Source organism: Bufo gargarizans, chromosome 10, assembly GCF_014858855.1.
Source record: "Bufo gargarizans isolate SCDJY-AF-19 chromosome 10, ASM1485885v1, whole genome shotgun sequence".
NCBI lineage: Eukaryota > Metazoa > Chordata > Amphibia > Anura > Bufonidae > Bufo > Bufo gargarizans.
Genome location: NC_058089.1, coordinates 65,604,308 through 65,623,708, shown reverse-complemented (window position 1 = coordinate 65,623,708; position 19,401 = coordinate 65,604,308). Strand labels below are relative to the sequence as shown.

The 19,401-nt window shown below is 40.8% G+C and overlaps 1 protein-coding gene across 6 annotated transcripts in view; it reads right to left on the bottom strand.

Annotated features, from left to right (window-relative positions):
* MUS81 (MUS81 structure-specific endonuclease subunit) overlaps window positions 1-19,401 on the bottom strand; it is a 391,902-nt gene that overhangs the window by 144,678 nt on the left and 227,823 nt on the right. For all 6 annotated transcript variants that reach the window (XM_044271087.1, XM_044271085.1, XM_044271088.1 and 3 more), the window contains 3 exons: window positions 13,499-13,628; window positions 12,924-13,063; window positions 6,464-6,562 (listed from right to left, as the gene is read on the bottom strand). In XM_044271087.1, coding sequence (XP_044127022.1) covers window positions 6,464-6,562; window positions 12,924-13,063; window positions 13,499-13,628 — 369 coding nt within the window. The remainder of the gene's footprint in view (window positions 1-6,463; window positions 6,563-12,923; window positions 13,064-13,498; window positions 13,629-19,401) is intronic.

Below are 19,401 nucleotides of genomic sequence, written 5' to 3'. Positions count from 1 at the left end.
AGTGGTCAGAAGGAGCAACATATGGTTTTTTGAGGACATATTTTGCTAGAATGGTTTTTGGGCACCATTTTGTATCTGAAGAGACCCTGAGATACACCTACAGTGAAAACCCCCAAAAAGTGACTCCAATTTGGAAACTACACCCCTCAAGGAATTTATTAAGGGGTGTACTGAGCACTTTGACCTCCATAGGCGTTTTACGGAATTTGGCTGTGAAGATGAAAATTTTTATTTCTTCCAATAAAATGTTGATTAAGCCCCACATTTTTCATTTTCACAAGGGGTAACAGGAGAAAAAGCACACCATAATGTGTTACCCAATACGGAAACACCCCATATGTGGTGGCAAACTGCTGTAGGGGCACATGCCAGGAAAGGAAGAAGCACCATGTGGCTTTTACAGTGCAGAATTTGATTGGTTTACAGGCGCCATTAGTTTTTATTTTTTGGGTGATTGTCTTAAGTAGGTAGAGGCTCATTAGGTAGGGGATGAGGTGATGTTTTCATTGGTATCATTTAGGAGTACATATCACTTTTTGATCACTCAATATTGACAGTACTCATTAGTACCGGAGAACCAGGAAGCAGTGAATGCAGCGCTCCTTGGGCTCTATACTATCCACTTCCTGGTCCTCTGCCGTCGCCTGTGCACAGCCTGAGGGCACTTTGTGACATCACAATTACATTTTTGGTGACGTAAGGTGACCAAAAATTGGCTTTTTTGGCAGTTTTTATTTTTTACAGCATTCACCTGAGGGGGTATACAATGTGATATTTTTATAGTTCCAGTCATTAGTGATGCGGCAATATCTAATATGTCTATTTTTCCCTATTTTTTTACAATTTTATATGAATTAATTATGGGAAAAGGGCTCTTTTTTTAACATGGAACTATTATTTTTTTATTATGTAAAACACTTGCCTTACAATAGATGTGTATTTGTAATGCATTGCTTGTTAATGTATTACCAGTGTAACACACTAACAGCCTGCTTGTGAGACCCAGCCCCCTGGCTGGGTCTCACAGGCTTACATAGAAGGCTAGCCCTGATGCCTGTGAAAGGCATCAAGCTGCCTTCACAGCCATCGGGTCCCCGTCACCGCAGAGCAGGGACCCATACCCTCCATAAAAACCTTCTATGCCACGGTCACTGATGCCAGCATTTAAAGCGGTGGGTCGGCTGCCAGTGACTGATGGGGATCCTGTGCTGATTGGGTGCAGGTCCTATGTTTTAGGCAGATCCAAACTGATCAGACAGAGCAACACAAGTAGGCAGGGTCAACAGAAGTAGTCGGAGCCAGTAATACCATAGTGCAGCACAAAATGAGACCCCAGCAGAACCAAATACCACAGAGCAGCGCAAAATACTGGCACCCACGCTGTAGTATCCAACTGTATCACTGATCGGAGGACGGAGATAAAGTTGAATTCAGGAGGGCACCTGTGGCCACCAGCCAGGCACATAAGTATCTGATGCTCCCAGCATTAATTACAACAGAAAGCATCTGATTTTTTTGGAATTGCCAGAAAAAACATTTGGGGTTAATTTCCCCTTTTTATTTGATTCAATGTTGTACCCATTGCCCTCATTTACACATTGGACAGGAATTATTTTGCACCCTTGACTGTACAGATCCTGAGACACCAAAAGACTACACACCACATACTTCACCACCCCCATCTACGGACAAGAGGAGGTTCCTCACCATCAACTCCAAGAAAGGCTGCCTCCAGCTCCAATGGAGACTTAAGTATCCGCCACCCTACTAACCCCATCTTACTTTACCATCTAACCCTTTCCTCAGCCCTATACCAGGAGCATCAACCCCCTACATTGCTCCTAAACTTTCTATTTAGCTTTTAACCCTTGTTTTCGCCCTTTAACAGTAGGAGGGGCCACTTCTGTGTGTGTATGTTTAGGTAATCGTACATTGGGTGGGAGTTATAGTTAGAGGGTACTGTGGGTTTTGCATAGTTATAGTGTTGTAGCGACTGTGTGTATATATGTATAAATATAGCCATCAGCTTATTCGTGTGGATATATATAGTACAACAAGTATCTGTAGACTTTGTAGTGTTTCAATGAATATATTTTTATTAGAATAAAGTGTACAGAGTCTTAGTTGCAATTGTAGTCCAGGTACGCAAGCACGTCAGGATATGTAAAGGAACAGAACGTTAATAACATAGTAACATAGTTTATAAGGCCGAAAAAAGACATCTGTCCATCTAGTTCAGCCTGTTATCCTGCAAGTTAATCCAGAGGAAGGCAAAAAATTCTCTTTGAGGTATAAGCGAATTTTCAGTGCTTTAGGGGGAAAAAAAATTCCTTCCCGACTACAATCACGCAATCAGAATAACTCCCTGGATCAACAACCCCTCTCTAGTAGCTATAGTCTGCAATATAATTACACTCCAGAAATACATCCAGGACACTCTTGAACTCAACTTGAAATTCACCATCACCACCTCCTCAGGCAGAGAGTACCATAGTCTCACTGCTCTTACCGTAAAGAATCCTTTTCTATGTTTGTATACAAACCTTCTTTCCTCCAGACGCAGGGGGTGTCCCCTCGTCACAGTCCTGGTGATAAATAGATGATGGGAGAGATCTCTGTACTGACCTGCGATATATTTATACATTGTTATTAGATCTCCCTTCAGTCGTCTTATTTCCAAAGTGAATAACCCTAATTTTGATAATCTTTCATGGTACTGTAGTCCACCCATTCTAGTTATTTTATTTTCCAGTTTAGTTACCCTCCTCTGAACCCTCTCCAGCTCTGCTATATCTGCCTTGTTCACAGGAGCCCAGAAGTGTACACAGTGCTCCATGTGTGGTCTGACTAGTGATTTGTAAATTGGTAGGACTATGTTCTAATCATGGGCATCTATGCCCTTTTTGATGCAACCCATTTTCTTACTGGCCTTGGCAGCAGCTGCCTGACACTGGTTTCTACAGCTTAGTTTGCTGTTCACTAAAATTCCTAGGTCATTTTCCATGTCAGTGTTACCCAGTATTTTACCATTTAGTATGTACTTGTCACGATCCCTCCCGTGACAGAGGTTAGAAGATCTGAGAGACTTGCATCATATGAGGTTATCTGACAGCCTCTCGGTTTCACTTTGCAGTGTCGTTGTTGGCATGACCAAACCTTTCGTTTCAGGTGTAGCTTGTGGTCATTACTATTACTCTATTTAGTCTGGACTCACACTTCTTACCATGCGGTTCATATTCTCTGCCTGGAGTTGGAAGAGCAGGTGTGTTGACCTCTTCTCAGTTTCTGCTCATCCATTTTCTATTGAAGATAAGTGTTCTCCCCTTTTGTATTTTGTTTTCCCCTTTTGCTCATTGTTTCCTAGGCCTCAGGGAGACGCTGGTTCGTTCATCTGGGAAGGAACCATTGGTCTCAGACCCTGTCACTACGCCTAGGGATTTCAGGGTATCTAGGGCCTAGGTATCCGTTGTATGAATATTCCCACCTTCAGGGTCTATTCATACTGACAGAAGTCAGGGCTAGGTTTAGGGTTTTCCTAGGTGGTGACCATTTCCTTTCCTTAGTCTAGTTTCGGGTCATTTTCCTTCTGTTGTCATTCTGGTGTTCCTCCCCTCCACCTACATTGTGACAGTACTGGTACCTTGCATTATTCTTTTCTATGTGCATAACCTTACATTTGTCAGTGTTAAACCTCATCTGCCACTTATCTGCCCAAGCCTCCAATCTATCCAGATCTATCTGTAGCAGTATACTGTCCTCTTCTGTGTTAATTACTTTACACAGTTTAATGTCATCTGCAAAAATTAATATTTTACTGTGCAAGCCTTCTACAAGATCATTAATAAATATATTGAAGAGAATATGGCCTAATACTGACCCCTGTGGTACCCCACTAGTAACAGTAACCCAATCTGAGTGTGTACCATTAATAACCACCCTCTGTTTTCTATCACTGAGCAAGTTACTTAGCCACATAAAGACATTGTCTCCCAGTACAAGCATTCTCATTTTATATATTAACCTTTTATGTGGTCATCAAATGCTTTGGAAAAGTTAAAGGGGTTCTCCTGGAATTAAGACAATGAAAATACTTAAATATTACTTTATTATAAATATATTCTCAAATACTTTTCATTATTTATAATCGCTTGTTTTGTCTGGGGAGCAATCATCGGGGGAAACAAAATGGCTGCTGTCCCATTAGTTCACACAAAACCTGTCCTGATCACACATGAGGACAAGTCACTTTACAACACTGCGGTAAAGAGCTGCTTTATCCTCCTCTCCTACATGTCAGGGATTATGATCCTGAATACAGATGGTAAGAACTTTTGCTGAATCTCTGGGGAATTTAATTTAAGAGGAGATAAGAAGTACAAAGAAGATGGACAGGACAGACTGTGGTAATGGAGGCTGCATACAAGAGCTGCTGCTCATTAGTTATATCCCCACCATCCTCTCGTGTATCCTCATCTCCATTCCCACAGAGATTTACCTGTATTCAGGGAGAATGATGAGGCAGCACTATGGCGCATTGTGTTGAAGTAACTTGTCCTTCTGTGTGATTAGGACAGGTTGTGTGTGTACTGATAGGACAGCGGCCATTTTATTTCTACTAATGATTGCTCCCTAGACAAAAAAAGCCATTCTAAGTAATGAAAGGTACTTGTGAATATATTTATCATAAAATAATATTTAAGTATTTTAATTTTTTTAATTCCCGGAGAACCCCTTTAAAATATATGACATTCATTGATTTGCTGTGGTCAAGTCTAGAACTTGCCTCCTCATAGAAACTAAATTAGTTTGACATGAATGATCCCTCATGAAGCCACGCTGAGACTGCGGTATACACTTATTTTCCTTGAGGTACTCTAAGATAGCATCTCTTGGAAAACCTTCAAACCACCCACAACAGATGTTAAACTTACCGGCCTATAGTTTTCGGGCTCTGTACTGTACTGGCTCTGGCTTTTGCACCTTTTTTGAATATTGGCCCACATTTGCTATGCGCCAATCCTGTGGAACACTCCCTGTCAGTATAGAGTCCTTAAATATCAGAAATAAGGGTCTGGCTATGGAAATAAGGGTGCCGAGTCAGAAGCAGCCTCCAATTTTCATAATAATCATTAATATTAGTCATTGATATTAATATTGCCCTATAACAGATACAATAGTTTTTCCATAAATGGGTTGAGATTAGTCTCAAGGGGGTCCAAGTGACATCTATGCGATCGGCCAAATCTTAGAAGTGATCCTGGCCTTAGAAGTGTAGGAAGACTGTCTTTCCCTTTTAAGTGGAGAAAGTAATTGGATTTCACCAATCATACTCACTTGTCTATTACATTGGATCGAGGGCCTCCACTGACAATCGATACCTTTCTTTTTTCCTACTATGGTTTAGGTCTGTTAGCTTTGTAGTTTAGGACTGGAAGTTGCTTTTCTCTAGACAGCTGCTGACCCTTGTTCCAAAATACAACACATCATTCTAATACTATTTTGACTGCCATCCAAAAGTGCATATGGATCACTGTAGTTCCAAACGGTGGGGACTATAAAAAGATATTACCATCTCAGATATTGGTGACATATTGCTAGGATTTGCCACCTATGTCAGAAAGGCAATAGTCCCATCTCTGGGACCCACTTCACTCTCTAGAATGGGCCCCCAAAATGAAGGCTAGCGCACTGTACAAGCAGTGGTAACTCTCCATTCACCACTTTGGGAATTTCAAAAATAGCCAAACTCGGAGAGTATGCCTGACATGTGTGGTTTTGCTCTCCTTCACTTCAGAGGTCCTGTCCTGGAGATAGGAGCAAGTCCCTGCATTTATCAGACATTGGTGGCATATCCTACCAATATGCCACTAGTGTATCAGATGGGATAACCCTTCAAACAATCTTCGTTATCATCTGTACATTCACTCTATTCTTGTGTTGCTCATTATTAAGGCTGAGTTTTGTTTTATCTGGTTTTCCAGCACTGATTGGACAGTGTCAGATTGTGTAAAGACACACTGCAAACTGGCTACACCCAGTTGTGAATTTATTCATAAAATTCTAGGAGGAATTATCAGAGGAACACAACAACACAGAAGAATATGTTTTTTTAGATGAAATTTCATGAAGAACTCAAGTATTTACCAAAACAGACATACCAAGAGAGGCGATACCTTCTCTGTGTTCCAAATGATAGTGCAAATTGACACCTATGCCCTCTGCAATTTTTTAGGTCAATACTCTCACTAGAAGGATAACAGCTGGGGTATGATTGGCTCCTATGGTAATAGAGAACACCATCCACAATTTTGAAGAAATTACATCTACTCTTAAAACATAGCTGACAATAATGAGCACAAGAGCAACTGGTGGTTAAGCCCCTGTGGTGTGACAGGTTGTGTAATCTGTGTATCCATGATTAAGGGGACAGCGAATTGTAGCCACTTATGAACACATTGCTTACTTTGCTTTCCTTGTACAGGGTAAGCAGCACAGCGTAGCCCCCTGATCTCTTCTGTGGAACATACTCCCGTTGCTTTTTTCCAGCTGTCTTTTTCTTTTTCTGGCACAACACAAACAAATTAAACAATTCATTTACTGAGAACTCACATCCTACAACACAGCACTGCTACACCTTTCAGAATAATGGTACAGTATGAAGGAACATTTTGGTAATTACCAGATAATATCTCAAGCTTTTTTAAGCCTCACCCATTAAGATGCAGAGGAGTAGAAAGAATATGAGCCTAGACCAGCTCTTTCCTGAATTCTGCTTCCTTTATTAGCTTGTAGTAGATTGACAAAAAGCAAATAAAAAGTCTAAATAATGTGTTTCAGGGTCTAGAATCATGAGGCCCAGACCCCAAAACACTCCATTTAGATGTTTTAGGCTACTTTCACATTCGCGTTTTCAATTCCGCTATTGAGATCCATCATAGGATTTCAATAGCGGAAGAAAAAGCTTCAGTTTTGTCCCCATTCATTGTCAATGGGGACAAAACTGAACTGAACAGGAATTCACCAAAATGCATTCTGTTGCGACTGGTTGTGCTCCCATCGCAGACAGAATAATGCTGCAAGCGGCATTTTTTTTTTTTTTGTCCGCAATGTGGTGCTGAGCAAGATGGATCCGTCCAGGCACACTGACACAATAGAAAACTGATCCATCCCCCATTGACTTTTAATGGTGTTCATGACGGATCCCTCATGGCTATAGAAGACATAATACAACCGGATCCGTTCATGATGGATGCATGCAATTGTATTATGGTAAAAGTTTTTGCAGATCCAGGACTGATCCGCAAAAAAACGCTAATGTGAAAGTAGCCTTATTTGCTTTTGTTAATCTGATACAATCTAATAAATGAATCAGAATTTGGGAAAGAGCTGGTCTAGGCTCATATTCTTCCTACTACTCTGCATCATCCGCCCTGGCCTGGATTGCCTTGACAAAGCTGCGAGCCCTCCTGTGATTTTAATATTCAATGCCATATATAGTTGTAGGGGCTCATCACAACAACAAAGGGTGAGCAGCCATTTTGTTCCCACAACCTGTGACCTTTTTACACAAGTATATACAGTATTTTACACTTTATAAGACAAACTTTTTACCAAGAAAAAAAATCTTGATAAAAAGGGGCTACATCTTATAATTTGCAGACAGGGAGATTCAGCATGGCCAGACCCCCTGACTGCTTCCTTATGATCCGGCATCCTGATCAGAGAGAGAGTGGTGCGGCAGGCAGGAGTACAGGCCGAATCTGTTCAGCACATGGGGAGAAAGATCCTATGCTGTACTGAAAGGAAATGAAAACTCCAAGTATAGTTTAAAGGGGCTCTCTGGGCTTTTAATATTGATGACCTATCCTCAGGATAGATCATCAATATCAGATCGGTGGGGGTCTGACACCCAGCACCCCTGCTGATCAGGTGTATGAAGGGAAGGCACATGCAGTTTGCCCTCTTCCTGCTCGCTGCTGCTGAGGTGCATAGTCAAATAAGTAACATTTCAGTACTGGAGAATAAGAAAAAGAATACATTTTGTATGAATTGTATCCTTGAGACCTGAAATAAGATCAGTGAAGAAGTAGCAATATGTATTCAATAAGACCCAATGCATGGATATGGACAAGTGACCCAGTCATATGCTAGGTCCCCAGCATGTTCAAAATCTATATGCAGTTCATAAAATAAAGCATTGAAGATTTGTTGATTTTTATGATTGCTAAATCAATGACAACGCTGATGATAACACTGGAGAACACCTGGCCTGGTATGACCCCGGTCACCACTGACCGCCAGTTCACAGGAGGAGGAGTCTGTATAGAGCATCAGTTGAGTATGTATACTGCGCCCATACAACTCAGCGGTATACTTGACTGACACAGTTGAATGAAGCAGCAGTGCTCGACTGCCACTCCATAATAACTCCTCACTCTACAATGGAGGAACAAGGTGATAATGTCTTGACGTCCTCAGGATGTCAATACAGTTGAATACTGTGGCAGCACACGGGAGCTGATAGTTTACTACCCTGCTGGTCACCCTCATAGGCCACAGGTAAATAAGCCTAAAGGCATATCAATGGTACAGGTGGCACAATGGTGTCCGTGCAACGGCTTGTGTTGGGATGCAGGAAGCTAAACCAACAGGTTGGAAGAGGTCTGTGGCCTGCAATGCTGAGTATTTGATTTTCTTTTTTCATTCCCAGTTTCTTGTTAAAGTGATTTTTATTGAAATATCACAAATAAATTCCAGGTTTTTGACATGAATGGTATGATTTACATGTGAAATATTACATACATATTATTCATTGCAAGTTTCTAATGGGCCACTTTTGAGAAACATACTACTGGGAACACTATAGGGGGGTTATTATTACGGAAAGCACTAAGAGGGTAATATTATTGGGGCACTATAGGGGACATCATTATTGAAAGCACTAAATTGAGTATTATTACTGAGGGCACTAAAGGGAGCATTATTATTACTGAGGCACGAAATAGGGGTATGATTATTAATGGGGGCATTATTACTACCAGGGGCACGAAATAGGGGTATGATTATTAATGGTGGCATTATTACTACTAGGGGCACTATAAGGGAGCAGTATAACTGTCGAATCTACTCTGCTTGGCAAAATTATTGATGAAGGACACAGTTTGTGGAACCATTACTGTTAGAGCACTATTTGCTGGGTACAATTATTGAAAAGGGCACCAACTATGTAATATTTGAATTTTCGAGGGGGCTATCTGCCTCTGCAGTATGGCATGTGGGGGAAATAGAGAGCACAATTTGCACAGTGTTGGAGGAAATAGCAGGATAACAGGCTGAACTAGATGGACTGATGTCTTTTTTCAGCCTTAGTAACATAGTTTATATGTGACACTTTCGGAGCACCAGGAAGCGGAGATTGTGTTCAGAAAGTGGGGAGGATGATGAAAAAGATTTCTGTGCGGCAAATTCTGCAGAGATAAGATGTCATGGCATTCTGCGCCAGATAGAGACGGTGAAGAGAACATCTACAATTAGAGGAGATGTCACTGAATGTAATACATATGTAGTGCTGTATTCTCCTGCATGACTGGTTCTGTTAGAAAGACCAGGTAGGGCCGACTTGGTACTATGGCCTGCTTCTCTCTTCCTCAGCCCTTTCCTCAATATATTAAATAATGACAACTGGAGGAGGAGAGAATGTGACAGCTGGCATTGGCCAGCAAAGAAGGTCAGCTTCTGGGAGGTATTTGTGCTATTTGTCACTAGCGGGACAATATCTGTGCTGCAAGGTGGTACCTGTTTCTTCCGGGGTGGAGGTATTTGCAATTTATTGTGGTGTTTATTTGGCAATGTTGGTAATAATGGCGTTATAAGGCATAATGGAAAGACATTTTGTGTTGAACTGTTATATTTGTCAGTGTTTGGCTATTAAGTTGTTGTGCACTGTGGTACTATAGAAGTAATATGCACAGTGCTACATAATATCTGGTCACTGGTAAGGCCATGGCATCACCATGGATTGGTGGAGGGACCTAAATAGGTCTGATAGGGCTCATCATGCTGATTAAAATTATACCTTTCTTTTGTCTGTTTGCTAAATAGCTGCAGAGAAATATGCATTTTATTCATATGCAAATGAGCATGTTCAAGCACCAGGAGGCGGGGCTGAACCCTTTGAGCACTGATTTGTAACACCCCTTGTGCGCTGCGCACTGCCCGCTCCCCTTGATTCACAGGGCTAAAAATCAGCATGCTAGGGGCAGAGCTATGTTCTTGAGCTGTTTCCTAGCATATACAAATTATACACACTCTGTGCTACAGCTTCACCACATTGAGATATGCTCAGAAAACTAATCTACACATTACTGCTTTATTCACAGATATAATAAAGGATTATAGACACTAGTAATATCTGTTATCTTTCTTAGCACACAACATCCATTCTTATCCATGTAGAAAGGCTACAGCTTAGTGGAAAGTGATAAGTTTTGTATGTAAAGATCCTAAGTTCAATTACTAGGAGAGATGTGTTCAAAAAAATTTCTCTCTCATTTAACCTGTAATAAAAGGCTATACTATAATACATAATATATATTCATATAATAAGAATAAAAGACCTCGGTACATTTATATTTGAACCCTAAAACATATTTCTGGTTTATTCCCAGTCACAATATATGATTACAAAGAAACCAGCAATATTTATTAGCATTTTAAGCTAAAAAAAAGTATTCTCTATATGGTAAGGATATAGGGGGTCATTTATCATACTGCTGTAAAGTAGAACAGGCTTAAATGCCCATGGCAGCCAATCAGATTCCACCTTTCATTTTAGACAGCTATGGGCAACCAGCCAGTTCTACTTTATACCAGTTTGATAAATGACCCCCCATAAACATTATGGGCGAAATGTGGAAGAAAAAATCATCTGAGGAAAAAAAAAAAAGTATAAAGATTTAAACCTGGGATCACTATGTACAAAACTGTGGACTTACCACTAAGCTATAGCCTTTTCACATAGAGAAGGCAAGTTGTTTGCATGCTTAGAAGCTAACTCACATTTCTGGTTTCTTTATAATCTTATATTCTGCCTGGAAATAAAGTAGAAATATGTATATTACCCTTTTGAGCATATCTCAATAAGCTGTAGTATATATGATATGTATAGCGTATCTGGAACGATAAGGTTTTAGCCATGAACTATCTTTGAACTAAAGATCTTTTACCTATCAGAGAAAAGTTTCAAACATGGTTGAATTATTTTTTCAGACAATGATAGTCTGTCATTGGTCCGCTAAGATGATCATTTGTTGTTAAATTTCACCTAATGAAAGATCTTTTTGGTTGAAAAGGTCCATTTTGATCAACTTTAGACTAATATGTATGGCCAGTTTTAGGCAGGCAACTTAATAAATCTCGCTCTTCCTGTTTTCATTGTTTACTACATTCAAAACCTTGGAATGTCATCAGTGAATAGAGAGGCTGAAGACCTGTCCATTATTTACACAGATCAGAAAAGTTTCAATATGTTAAAAGCATGACAATCTTCAGTAAAATTCATTTTACATGGAGACTTTGCCACAGATTTAACCCTCTGCACTGAAATGTATTTGGTTCTATAATGAAGCACTGTGTCCTCTAAATTCTCAGTTTTGTACTAAAACTATATTAACCTTTTCGCTACCAGCGCCGTACATATACAGCGCTGGAGCGATAGGCAAACATGGTACCCAGTTGCATGTGCAGCAGGCGTCATGGCCGGCAGGTCTCTGCTGACCTGCGGCTAATTACCGCGACCGGCATTATTGCTGATTGTGGTAATTAAGACCTTTAGATCCTGGGATCAAGTGAGATCATGGCATCTAAGTAGTCAAAAACGGCTGTTTGGTCAGTGTGGATGCCGGTATTTGATTTGAATGTGCTCAGCCTCGCAGAAAAGGCTAAGGGCATTCATGCAGCAATTCTTATTTTGTCCACCAGGAGCAGGCAACATAAGAAATGAGCAATAGACAGTAATAAATTCATTAAAAAAAATACATGATTGTTCAAAATTAAAAAAATTGATTTTGCAGGCTCAAATACGAGCTTCAAAATCATTACAAGACAGTTAAAAAAAAAAATATATATATATATACACACATATACATACACACACACACACACACACACACATATTTATATATATATATATATATATATATATATATATATATAAAAAAGTTAAAATCACCCCTTTACTTATAATAAATAAAAAAATATCTAAATAACTAAAAATATAAATATCATGGGTATCACAACGTCCGAAAACACCGGTTAATATTTTTCCAAAACGGCAAATAGCGTAATGGAAAAATAAGGTTCAAAATGGCCAAATTGCCATTTTCTTATTGCTTCTCTTACCCCAAAAAATGTAATAAAATGTGATCACAAAGTCACACACACTCTAAAAGGGTATCAATACATACTACAGATTGTCCCTCAAAGAATAAGCCACCCACACAGCTCAGCAGAAGCTGTTATGGGGGGAGGAGGGGTCAGTATATGGTGATATTTTTTTTCTTCAAAGATTCAATTTATTTTTACACTATTCAGACATTAAAAACCTATACATATGAGGTATCGTTGCAATTGTACTGACCCAGAGAATGAAGGGCATGGGTCAGTTTTGCTACAAACGGAACACCGTGGGAACAAAACCTGCAAAACGATAAAGGAATTGCACTTTTTTCCAATTCCACCTCATTTAAATTTTTTTGTTTTACCGCTTCCCACTACATTGTATGCTATAATTAATGGTGGCATTTGAAAGTGCAACTCATCCTACAAAAAATAAGCCCTCATACAGTTATGTGAATGGAAATATAAAAAAGTTATTGCTCAAGAAAGATAGGGAAAAAGATGAAAACGCATAAAAAAACACTTACTGTAGGGGATGGTCCCTCATGTGGATTTTTGGGCATGTCTCCTTCCAGGGCAGATGAGGCAGGAGGTGGAGAAGTGGCTCTTTGTGGGTTTCTGTTTTTATCATTGCTGATATGGACAGAATGAATTGAAGCATTGGGTCCTGTGAACATAGGAGAAGAAAAAAATGACTGCTCATTAATTCAAACACAATATGAAGATACTCCCAATGACTGAACCTCCAAACTGCTTTATATGTCTATATAAATTCTACTATGGTGTAAGAGCTACCGAAAGATGGTAGCAGTGCTCATAAAGACACACATTGTTACATCTTGAATACATTGTTACAGACATATTATGGTTTTATCAATCTAGGCAAACAGATTTGTAATCCAAGACCAAGCATCAACGTGTCTACCAATGCCCAGAGCATGCAGCAGTAAGGCCACTTTCCAGTAAATTTACTTCTAACTAGTATAAAACTTTCACTTCCCACAGTATTTAATAACCAGGCTGAAGCAATGTACAGGATGATGCAAAAAAACTAACAAAATGACTGCTACCTAAAAAATGTAAAAAATAAATAAAAAAGTACCATGTTCTGCATAATATTTTTCCAGCTGTTGATCCAACATCTTACAAATTCCGTCTCCAAAATTTTGCAGGATTTTTGCCTCCTTCCCGTTCTGAAGTGGCAGAGGGTACTTCTTCAGTGAGCTGATGGCCTAAGCAGAAAATAGGACCACATCAGTTCACAATTGCAGAGCTCTTCACATGGTCTTGATGTGTAATTAGGTGTTGAACGAAGAATAAATCTATCTCTTATAGCATAGTCGGTATCATATATTCTGTAACAGAAGTCAGTGCAGCCTCATAATGATTAGTAATCTTATTGTAATTAGGAAATCTGTATTCACGGCCATGAGTGATCCATATTTGTAGTGAGAGAAAACATCAATAGAATAAAATATCAAATGTGGCCATACGGACATAAATATACAGATGAATACAGATATAACAAGCTGTATACCACGTCCATACTTATGTTTACTTTTCAATTGGTAAAGTGAATTTGCCCCCTTTCCTATTCCTTATATTGACTTTCTAGCTACACATTATAGTATCACAACTGTGAGATATACCTCAACACAGCACACACATACAGCTGACAAACCATATAAAATGGATGCGGTCATCATCAGGAGCAATAAAACCAGGCACATGTAGTTTAGGTCACGTACACACTTGACCAAACTAACACTGTGCACAATCAGAACCAAAGTATATATGAGAGGTACAGTAAGGCGGAGCTATCCATGTGTCACAGCTGTAAAACAGGAGTGAGGGAAAGGCCACATGCCTAGGATTTCTCTGTATGTCACCAATTTTAAACAGTAAGCCCCCTTTCACACGGACGAGTATTCCGCGCGGATGCGATGCGTGAGTTGAACGCATTGCACCCGCAATGAATTCCGACCCATTCATTTCTATGGGGCTGTTCACATGAGTGGTGATTTTCACGCATCACTTATGCGTTGCGTGAAAATCGCAGCATGCTCTATTTTGTGCGTTTTTCACATAACGCAGGCCCCATAGAAATGAATGGGTTTGCGTGAAAATCGCAAGCATCCGCAAGCAAGTGCGGATGGGGTGCGGTTTTCACACACGGTTGCTAGGAGACGATCGGGATGGAGAACCGATCATTATTATTTTCCCTTATAAACAGGGAAAATAATAGCATTCTGACTACAGAATGCATAGTACAATAGTGCTGGAGGGGTTAAAAAAAATAAAATAAAATAAAATATTTTTTTTTTAACTCACCTTAATCCACTTGATCGCGCAGCCCGGCATCTCTTCTGTCTGTCTTCTGTGGTGTGTGCAGGAACAGGACCTGTGGTGACGGCACTCCGGTCATCACATGATCCATCACCATGGTAAAAGATCATGTGATGGATCATGTGATAACCGGAGTGACGTCACCAAAGGTCCTGTTCCTCCACACAGTTAAGATGAAGACAGAAGGAGATGCCGGCTTCGCGATCAAGTGGACTAAGGTGAGTTAAATTATTATTATTTTAAACCCCTCCAGCGCTATTTTACTATGCATTCTGTATTCAGAATGCTATTATTTTCCCTTATAACCATGTTATAAGGGTAAATAATACAATCTACAGAACACCGATCCCAAGCCCGAACTTCTGTGAAGAAGTTCGGGTACCAAACATGCGCGATTTTTCTCACGCGCGTGCAAAACGCATTACAATGTTTTGCACTCGCGCAGAAAAATCGCGCATGTTCCCGCAATGCACCCGCACATTTTCCTGCAACGCCCTTGTGAAAGAGGCCTTAAGAAAGAGGGATTCCAAAAATATGGTATGTTCCATTGCATCTTCCATTCTAAAGATTTTGGCCCATATCTAGTGCTTATGCATCTGTGCAGTAAAACTTCAGACATGTCCTATACTTCACTGCAACATGCAAACCACCGACCCATTGAACTCAACAGGTCTGCACTGTGATGCAGAATGCACACAATTAGCGGACCGAAAAACACGGTGATGTGAAATCACCCTAAAGGGAGTCTGTCACCTCCATTAGGCCATATCCAGTGCTTACATGGCTCTGTAGCACACCTATACAGCATTGTAACAATACCTTTGTCTTTAAACTTGCACCAGCAGGAAAAACAAAGTTTAAATTATATGCAAATGAGCACTCGCAAGTGCCCAGGGGTGGTGTTCAGTGTGTGGGTGCCCAGGCTGCTCTGCCTTCTTTTCACTTTACTCCTCCCCAGCCTCTTCCTTTGCCCGCCCTCCAAGTCCGGACCTATTGATGAGGCAAGACACTTGGAGGGCAGGCAAAGGCAGAGGCTGGGGAGGAGTAAAGTGAAAAGAAGGCAGAGCAGCCTGGGCACTTACACACTGAATTCCTCCCCTGGACACTTGAGAGTGCTCATTTGCATATGAATTTATGTATAGGTGTGCTACAGAGCCATGTAAGCATTGTATATGGCCATATGGAGGTGACAGACTCCCTTTAAATAGAACACCACAATAGGGGGTGGGGAATGACAGGCCTCCAGATGGTGACCAAAATGGTCGCAAATGCGACCTAGAATTGCTAAATGGCGACAAGACTATTTGCTTCTAGACCCGCCGCTGCTCTGCCGCTTTCACAAACTGACATGGCACGCGCTGCTCTCAGCGCGTGCCATGTTCTCAACAACACAGAGGAGGAGGCGGGGAGGGGCTATGGCCACTGCGCCACCAATAAATATCGTTTATACTTGTTACAAACGCAGGCTGCAGCATATCCCATACCCGGCACCCAGCCTCTATGACTGCGCGCTGCGGTCCGCCGCTATTAACCCCTCAGGTGCGGCACCTGAGGGGTTAATAGCGGCAGATCGCAGAGCTCTACTGAAGTCCTGGCTGCCATAGTCGGCTGGCTCCCTGCTGCTGTGTGCACAAAGCACAGAGCAGCAGGGACAGTGTGAGGTCCTATTCTATCAGGGTGAATAGGACAAGGGATGAAAGATCCCAAGTTCTAGCCCCTAAGGAGGTAAATAGGTATTAAATAAAAAGTTAAAAAAAAAAAAAAAAACAGTCAAAATTTTGGTATTGTGACAACCCTAGGTAAGATGTGTGTTTTTTTTTTTTTTTATGCGCAACTTTCTTTTATTGAATCCGCAGCTAAAGAGTTTAATATCAATACATAAAGAAAAAACTTGTTTAGGTACAACCTAGCACGCTTGAACATATGGTAACCAATGAGGATCTATCAGAGAACATATAAGGAATATGAGGATAAACTCTGCCCTCTTTCTTTAGTAGTATAACATGCATAAACAGTTAGATAATGAAGATCACAGGAACAGGAATTTATCTGCATCGGATGACAGTAGAAGTCCGGGTATGGAGAGTCTATGGAAGGAAGTCAGAAGATTCTCGTGGAATGTCTTTATTCGGAGATCAGGTAGACTATGGATATTTCCCAGAAGCCTGAAGATTCTTTTTTATTATTGGTAAGCTGAAAATTATGAGATAAAAGCATAGGGATGGGTTAAATAGGGTGGGATAATGCTTGCCTCGTGTCCTTAATAAAATCTATATTTTCCAGCACAATAGCTAGGAAAATCTCCAATTTTATTACAGTACACGAGGCTCCCATTATGCGAGTTCAAAGCTTGCTATATATCATATATATAAGATTATAATGTCTATTACAAATCGAAAATAGCATAATAATAAATAATCAATTAGAACAACAATGACTATGAAACTATTCTAGCAAGGTTGTAGAAACATGAGAAATAGGATGAAAATATAAGGTTCGGCGGACCAGTTAGCGGCTTTAAGATGATCAGCCAGGGAACCACATGATGAATAAGTTTGGTAGAAACGGCTCCCCTAAGAGAATGGGCCCCAAAAGCCGAAATGTCGATGTTAGCAAGGGACATGACTTGTTTAACCCATCAGGCTAGAGTGGGAGAGGATACCGGTAAGTGTGGTTTTCAGTAAGAGATCAGTAGTTGAGGTTTGAAGGGATGTCGAAGTGAAGCAGTCTTATACTCATAAGATTGTAGACATTTGACCACACATAGGTGGTCGTTGTGTGGAAAGGCTGGGTAGAAGATGGAATGAATGTTGGTCTTATTTAGTCTAGTTATAGTAAAATGTATGCAGTTAGGGGAATAGGATCTGTTGGAGATATCTAGGGTTTTTACATCTGAGACTCTTTTAATGGATATACGACATAATAAGACAGTTAGTCTAGAGATAAAGAGTCATTATCTCCCCAAGATGATATAAGGTCCAAGACAACGTTAACATCCCAAGTCGATTGGTATTTTGGCAAGGGGGGACATTTGAAACGGATACCCTTAAGTAATCTACAGACAAGGGGGTGTTTCCCTATATGTGAGGATTAAATGGGAAAATGAGATGCAGATATAGCCGAACGGTAAAGGTTTATGGTGAGTTATGCTTTACCAGCCTCAAAAGAGGCAGAAAGAAAATGTAAGATGTAGGTGAGAGAGGCATGTATGGGATCCAAGTCTCGTTGACTGCACCAATCAGCCCATATTTTCCAGGCTAATCCATAAGCCTTTCTGGTACCCGGAGCCCAGGCTTCAGAAAGGAGATCTTTAGTTGAATGAGAAAGGTTTGGGACACTTTAGGAAGGCCGGAAGTGAGCCAGGCTACTAGAAGCAGTTGGTGGGATAGTATTAGCAGGTGGTGTTCGCCGAAAGGGTTCAACAGAAGATTTGGAGAATAAGGGAGGATTCTCTGGAATTCTATAAGCATCCCCAGAATTTGGGGAAACCACGACTGGGTCGGCCACCATAGGGTAATGAGAACAATGGTTGACTTCTGAATAGAAACCTGCAGGAGAACTCTGGGAATCAGAGCAAAAAGGAGGAAAAGCATAGTTTTCGTCTCGAGGCCAAATCTGGAGAAAAGAATCAACTCCTGAAGTTTAGAGGTCGGGATGCAAACTGAAGAACCTGGGTACTTGTCAGTTGAGGCGAGAAGCAAGTAGATCTAGGTGAAGAGGCCCCTAAAGAGTATTGAGGAGATGGAAAATGGACGGATTCAATTGCCAAGCGCTCGCATCTATGAGATACCGTGAATTCCAATCCGCTATGGAATTGGATAAACCTGGAAGATACTCCGCCTTGAGGACAACATTCCTGATCAGACAAAAGTGCCAAAATTATTTTGCCATACTGGCCAGCATTTCTGATCTCGTGCCACCCAGGCGGTTGATGTATTGGACGGCAGAAATTTTGTCCATCGGGAGGAGTATACAACAATGAGACCTGTTGGCTGCGAAGCTCTTGAAAGCAAAGAACTCGGCTAGAAGTTCTAAGCAGTTGATCTATAAAGAATCTTCTGAATGAGACCATTTGCCTTCTGTGATATTGGATCCGTATTTGGCGCCCCAGCCAGAAAGACTGGCGTCCGACTCTATGACAAGGTCTGGAACGGAGTTGAAGATAGTCTTCCCGTTCCACTCTTGAACGTGTTGGAGCCACCAGAGACGTTCTTCTCTGGCATCTGACGAGAGGGGAATCGCATCTGAATAACCCAGATCGTTCCTGTAGTGTAAAGGGGCTGAAAATATAGCTTGTTTGGAGGCCAATAGGAGGCCAACTATACGAGCAATGTTCTGAAGGGAAATTATATATTTTTTGAGAATCAGAAACTTGATCAGAAACAGGTTGCTCTGAAACCAGGAAGAATGGGAGGGAACTTGAATTATTGCTTGTTTAAAAAATAATTCCTTGATTTCTAGGTCTATTAATAGTCGATCTTCAGTCAAAAATTGTAAGTAGATGAAGGAGATGTGATTGTATTGGACAGGACACAAAGTCTACTTGGAAGCCTGGGACTGTATTGAGGATCCAGCAGTCTACAGAAATCAAAGCCCAATGATGGGTAAAATGTTGGAGTCTGCCTCCTAGGGGTATGACAGAAGAATGAAGGGAGTGTG